This window comes from Phalaenopsis equestris, unplaced genomic scaffold (assembly GCF_001263595.1).
Source record: "Phalaenopsis equestris unplaced genomic scaffold, ASM126359v1 Scaffold000022, whole genome shotgun sequence".
Taxonomy (NCBI): domain Eukaryota; kingdom Viridiplantae; phylum Streptophyta; class Magnoliopsida; order Asparagales; family Orchidaceae; genus Phalaenopsis; species Phalaenopsis equestris.
In genome coordinates, this window is record NW_018164464.1 from 183714 (window position 1) to 190791 (window position 7078).

The following is a 7078-nucleotide window of genomic DNA, read 5'->3' on the forward strand; positions in this document are numbered from 1 at the left end:
TAGATTCGACTTATGTTAAGAAAGACAGAGGTAGATCTAGAAGGACTTGAGCTTATTATAAAAGATGATCTTAATTATTAGAATTAAATGAAAATATGACACTCAATAGGACACAATGGAAAAAAAGGATTCATGTAACCGATCCCACTTAGTGGGATAAAGGCTTGTTATTATTGTTGTTGTTGTATTTGATAAATATCTAGTTTCGATCTACAATATCCTTTTAGACAATGCAACCCATGACTATTAACCAGGATTTTTAGATAAAGTTGGGGTTGACTATTTCATTTGAGTAGATCATGATTCATGACAACCTGAGATAATTGAATTATGAGATCTTGATTGAGTTCATCATCATTTCTCCCACCATCTTCTCTATGCTAAAGACAACAAATTTTCTTATTTTAAAAAATAAATTGCTGCCACCATATGCTAAGGACTTAGTACCTAACAAATAGCCTTCTCTCGCATCATCCGGGTAATTAATTATATCAGCTTCGCGTTTAAGAGAAACCTTTAAAGTCCCCAGAAAAACTGTCATATCTAAAATCTAACGTTCTTTCTGAAAATTCGGCCTGAATTGTTCTCTCACAAGAGTTGCTGTGAATTTTCAGAGCTCACACTTGTATGTGCAATAATTTAGTATTTTCCAAATCACCAAAGTGCTGACCCAAACCCCCAACCCTAGAATCATTTCCAGGGAGGATGATGCGGCACCTTCTAAATTGTTACAGTGGCGCAACAATGAATTCCCCGATCCAGCTCTGCCATTTATATGGACATCTTGGCACAATGCTACCTTGTTCTAGGAAGATTTACATACATACCACTCAATTCCTATGTGTTTACATACCTAACACCTAAACTTCAATTTTTACATTCACGCCACCTTGCTTCTGCATGAAAAGGTGCATGTCACTTTTTTTTTTAAAAAAAGTTACAATGATTGTATTCTTGATGTGATATGAAAGATATGAATGTAAAAAGTAAAACTTAGGTGTTAGATATGTAAATACATAAGAATTGGATAGAATGTATGTAAATGCCCCCATTTTTTTTGCTACCAAATGGGGCTAGGTTAGGATCCTTTTGCATGGGGATTGCAAAGGTCCATTATAACCATTCAAAATATTTCATGTTGTGCTTTTGTTCAATTTTCCTTTTTACCCTTTTCTTTTCTCTCTCTATCTCTTTCGTGTCTTCGTCTTTGTTGGAAACTATAGCATTTGTTAGAAATGAGCTTGCAATTGTAATTTGCATGATTATGAAGGGAGGAATTTGAAATAATCCATTGAGCTTTACAACTGTCAATCTTCTTGTGGATTAGTGGGTGTTTAGATGATAATTTTATTGAATCCCAGTTATAAATTTGAGCTCACAACTGTCAATCTTCATGGGTTCCTTCCTATACATTTATCTATTAGTTACATGCATACCACTCAATTCTTATGTAATTATATATCTAACACCTAAAACTTCATATTTACATGCATACCCCTCAAATTCTTAACATCGCACCAAAAATACCTTCATCACTGCCTTTTTAAAGTTGAAATACACCTTTTCATGCATAAATTTATGACGCAAGGTGTTACGAGTATAAATATCAAACTTTAGGTGTTAGATATGTAAATACATAAAAAATTGTGTGGTATGTATGCAAATTTGCCTTTTTTTTGAAAATTTATTGTAATAGAGGGAGACAGGTTTCCTTTTTTTTTTTTGAAAATTTATTGTAATAGAGGGAGACAGGATCGATAAATTAGACTAATTTAGTTTTAAAGCTATGTAAGTTGCATGATATTATGTAATGATCTTGGATTTGTGCGTGTATTTAGAAGGATGCTAATGCTACGTAATCTCGAGCACATGATTTAGTTCCTTTTTCAACATAGGCATGCTATTCCCTAGCCAATATTTTTAGCTGCAACAAGCATGATGCCTATATATGAAATAATGTTTTCGGCATTTACATAAATACCACCCAATTCTTATGTTTTTACATATCTAACACCAAAAAATTATTTTTTTACATTTGTATAACCAATATCTTTTATATCACATAAATAATATCACTATTTTAACTTTTTAAAAGTGAAGTACACCTTTTCATGCATAGGAAAGGTGACATATACGTAAAAATTGAAGTTTAGGTGGCAGATATGTAAATGTGTAGAAATTGAATGGTATGTATGTAAACCTTCCTAATATTTGTATTTTATTGAATGTTTCTTTATTTGTTTTACTCATGCAGGTCATCAGTGGTCACTTGGGATGGGTGAGATCCATCGCCTTCGATCCAAGCAATTTATGGTTTTGTACCGGTTCCGCAGATCGGACGATAAAGGTTGGTCTTTGTTGAAAACTGTGCTTAGTGTACTTTTATTTTTGATGTTCTATGTTGTTAAAATATGATTGTCTTGTTTTTGCATGGATTTAGGAAGTTTCCTTCCCATATTGATGTTCTTGTAATTATAATGTAGGAGCATCAATATAATTAATGATGTTACTAATGTTTTTTTTTTTTTAAAGCCTAGTTTTTAGGGTTTATATGATCACTTGTATTGTGGTAGTTCTAACCCATAAGCAATTACATTATATGCTTATGTAGCCCAAGAAATTTAAGGGTCTGTTTGGTGCAGCTACAACTTATTAAAAAGCAGTTGTGAAGCTGCTGAAAAATCTGATGTTCAAAAAACTGCGGTGGATATTACATATATATATTTTTTTTGAAAAAGTGATACCGCAGTTAGAAAACTGTCATCACACCTAGCTAGGACCGGCGAAAAAACACAAATTTCGACGGAAAAAGCTACCAAAACGTAGTTTACCCAAACAGACAAAAATGTGGCGTGGTGTCGCACTGCCACCCCAAACATACCCTAAATGTAGGGCTAACTAAAATTATAACAAATTTTTTCTTGTTTTTTGTGTTTTTGATCTTTTGTACTTGGCTATTAATACCATCCATGCCGATGTAGACTATAGGTCGTTCAAGTTTGACTAATATTGAATCATAAAGTGGTTCATTCCTTTTGGACTCCTCTCTTAGCATATAGGGCTTGACAAGTGTGGAGAAGCACAATTCCAAATTAGGTCATAGACCGAATTTTTTCGTTAGATTTTTGCGTTTCTTAAATTTTGAAATGGTAAAAATTGTATTTCTCATTGAGGGCTTGGCAATGCAGATACATGAGAAAGAGGTCATTCTTTTTGGTCAATATAAATAAGAAATTTGCACCATGGTGCAAAATGGAAAAATAAATTTAAAAGATAAAATACTAGTTAAATATTCATAATCAATTATGTTTTGATAGAGGATTAATCTTCATGTTTATACATTGTGTTATAAACACGCCCAAATTAGATACCTCGACATGCTTCTTCATAAATTCCAAGCGAAAATTTCAATCGAGACTCTACGATCATCTTTTGCTTCTATCATTGAGTACTATGGACAGTAAAAGATGAAACAAATCTTTATTGCACAACATATTGATCATATTTGCAATTTTTCTCTAAAAGGCAAGTTGAAACACCAGTCCGAGTAATCTCTAAAATCAAACATTGGAAATTCTTTGCCTCTAAATCTTTTTACTTTTTGAATAGATTATTGATAATTTTTAAACTTTGTAATTTTGATTTGATTTTTTGTTTCATCTGTTTCTTCAAAAGATATGGGATGTTGCAACTGGAAGACTGAAGCTCACGTTGACCGGACATATCGAGCAAATTCGCGGTTAGTTGCTTCTGTTAAAGAATCTTGGGGCATTTACATACATACCACCTAATTCCTATGTATTTACATATCTAACAACCAAACTTTACTCTTTACATTCATACCACATAAATCTTTCATATCACATATTTTAAATTTTTAAAAGTGAAATACACATTTGCATGCATAGGGAAGGTGGCATATATGTAAAAATTGAAGTTTAGGTGTGACATAAGTAAATACATAGGAATTAAGTGGTATGCATGTAAATCTTCTAAGAAATTAAAAAATTCTCAAAAATATTACTTATTTACCTTGAGCTTCCAGGACTTGCCGTGAGCCAACGCCATACTTATCTGTTCTCTGCTGGTGATGACAAACAAGTCAAATGTTGGGACCTTGAACAGAACAAGGTTGGCTACTTAAACTTAAAATTTACATTCGGAGCACGCAATTCTTATGTATTTACTTATTTCACACCTAAACTTCTATGTTTACATACATTGCATTTGGATACTTTAAACCTATGCGTGAAAATGTGTATTTGACTTTGAAAAAGTGATAAAAATACAATTTTTTATGTGATATTAAAGATTTGAGTGTTGTGTGTAAATATAAAAGTTTAGGTGTGAGATATGTAAATACAAAAATTAACCTTTTTATTAAGGCTTATTATCCTAAACAATCATCTTCATAGGTAATTCGCTCGTACCATGGACATCTCAGTGGTGTGTATTGCTTAGCACTTCATCCGTCAATTGATATATTGTTAACCGGAGGCCGCGATTCCGTTTGTCGGGTATGCATTTTTGTTTCGAAATTCATTTTACTCTGTTTCGAATCGATCGTAAATTGCTCTTTAGTTAAATTATCTTTCGAAATGGTTAGTTTAATATTGAGCTTGGAATTTCTTCTTCATTTTTAGGTTTGGGATATCCGTACGAAGGCAATGGTTTGTGCTCTATCGGGGCATGATAACACTGTTTGCTCGGTTTTTGCTCGACCTACGGTATAAATACTTATTAAACGCAACAAAGAAAAAGGATTCATGTAGCCGACCCCACTTAGTGGGATAAAGACTTATTGTTGTTCTTGTTGTCGTCTTTTTGATTTATCGCATTTGTCTTATGTGTCTTCAGGATCCACAAGTTGTAACTGGCTCTCATGACACAACTATCAGGTTTTGGGATCTTGTGGCTGGTAAGTTTCAGTATTAAATGCTATAATTGTTCTTAACCTTTGTAATATCTGATACTTGGAATATCTTTGCACAGGGAAGACAATGTTGACACTAACTCACCATAAGAAATCGGTTCGCGCGCTAGCCTTGCATCCAAAAGAGTAAGTTTGTTCAATTTACACCAATCTACATGGTTTCTTCTGCAAAAAATGAAAAAATAGTTACTGTTTTTTCTTTCTGTTTAAATTTTATGGATATATTTGACTCGATCGGTATTATGAAATAAATGGCAGGCATACTTTTGTATCAGGATCAGCAGACAATATTAAGAAGTTTAGTCTACCAAAGGGTGAATTTTTGCACAATATGCTGTGAGTTTTTTGCCACAAACTTACTTCCTTTTTAATGTTTTAACAATTATTTTATTCAACATTTACCGCTCAAGTGAAAATTGTATTTGCATTCCTTCTCTTCCAAAAGATGTCAGCTGGTCTTAGTTTTTCTCGATGCGGCCTTATTAAAATTTACTTGTCGCTCCAGAAGTCTGATTGATTTTACCTGCAATATATCAGAGCATTGCATATACATTAGAGAAATTGACATACATGCCGCAGAATTCTTTTATATTTTCATATCTAACACTTAAACTTTTATATTTACATTTATAACAATATAGTGTGATAAATCTATGCATGAAACAGTGTATTTAACCTTTTAAAAGTATGTGATGGTGGTATTTTTGTGTGGTATTAAAGATTTAAGTGCTGCATGTAAATATTAATGTTTGGCTGTTAGATATGTAAATACAAAATAATTGTTTGGTATGTATGTAAATGCCCCTACATATCAACTAATGTAGTTCTTCCAGTAATTATTATGTGGACATCTGAAAAATGTGTATTGGTGATCAGAGTAATGCAGGTATATATATTCTTTAGTAAGCATATATTGAATCAAATGTTTACCTGTATGAACATTTTAAGATGAGGGATTAAAACTATATTTAGGCCATTTTGATTAAGGTTTCTGTTGGTATAAATTAGTTTTGATTATCTTGTTAGGAACTGTGGGAAAATTTCAAGTTGTTGTTCGGAACAATATAGTTTGCGGATGAACTTCAGATTTTGCATAAATTCATATGTTTAAACTGGTATTTAAATGTTGAGGGATTTGCATACAAACCACACAATTCTTATGTATTTATATATCTAACAATTTAACTTTGATGCTTATTTATATAACACACAAATCCTTGAACCACATGAAAATTTTTAAAAGCCAAATACACATTTTTATGCATGTGTTCTGATGTGATTGAGAATAAAAGATTTTAAAAGTAAATATTAAAATTTAGGCATTAAATAATGTAAATACATAAAAGTTGTCCGGCATGTCTGTAAATCCTTAATTGTTTCTGCTTAAAGTTAACAAAAGCAGGCATCTTCAGAAAGAAAAAAAGGGCACAAAACATTTATTGAATTTATGTTTGAAGCATGGTTTTAAGTTTTGGCAATTTCCGTTCAATTTCATGGAACAAAGCATGGTTTTTATCACTGAAAAACGACAACTTTGCATGACCAATACTTGCAATATTACTCATTGTGTCTATAATATCTGTTTTCACATGCAATGAATGCATATCTTGTAAATATTTATTACATAGCACACAATTCTTATGTTTTTACCTATCTGACACCTAAACTAAAAAGTGTTTAAAAAGAAAAAAAACATCTAACACAAACATTCATTTTTACATATATATATGTGACTCAAATCTTTGACATCACATAAAAATATCACTATTACCAACCTTTTAAAAGTGGAATGCACCTCTTTCATGCATAAAGTTTAAACTTTAGGCCTTATATATGGAAATACACAAGAATTATGTTGTATGTATGTAAATTTTCGTATTCTTGTAAGCCGATTCAATCTCTTATCAGGTCACAGCAAAAGTCGATCGTAAATGCTGTGGCAGTAAATGAAGACGGCATTCTTGCCACCGCAGGTACAATAGGTCCATAACAAATTAGTAATTCAACCTGAAATTGTGGAGTTATTTGCATGAACCATGTAATTATTTTGTTTTTATGATTTCTTTTTTAAAAAGGCGACAACGGGAGCCTCTGGTTCTGGGACTGGAAGAGCGTCCACTGTTTCCAGCCAGGACCGGGAAATTG

The 7078-nt window shown here is 32.2% G+C and overlaps 1 protein-coding gene across 1 annotated transcript in view; it reads left to right on the forward strand.

Annotated features, from left to right (window-relative positions):
- Positions 1 to 7078, forward strand: part of LOC110018478 (protein pleiotropic regulatory locus 1) — a 20145-nt gene that overhangs the window by 11681 nt on the left and 1386 nt on the right. Inside the window, exons 7-16 of the mRNA XM_020715810.1 lie at positions 2255 to 2347; positions 3676 to 3739; positions 4046 to 4131; positions 4416 to 4517; positions 4644 to 4727; positions 4858 to 4918; positions 4993 to 5059; positions 5192 to 5269; positions 6842 to 6906; positions 7009 to 7046. Of these exons, the coding sequence (XP_020571469.1) occupies positions 2255 to 2347; positions 3676 to 3739; positions 4046 to 4131; positions 4416 to 4517; positions 4644 to 4727; positions 4858 to 4918; positions 4993 to 5059; positions 5192 to 5269; positions 6842 to 6906; positions 7009 to 7046 (738 nt within the window). The remainder of the gene's footprint in view (positions 1 to 2254; positions 2348 to 3675; positions 3740 to 4045; positions 4132 to 4415; positions 4518 to 4643; positions 4728 to 4857; positions 4919 to 4992; positions 5060 to 5191; positions 5270 to 6841; positions 6907 to 7008; positions 7047 to 7078) is intronic.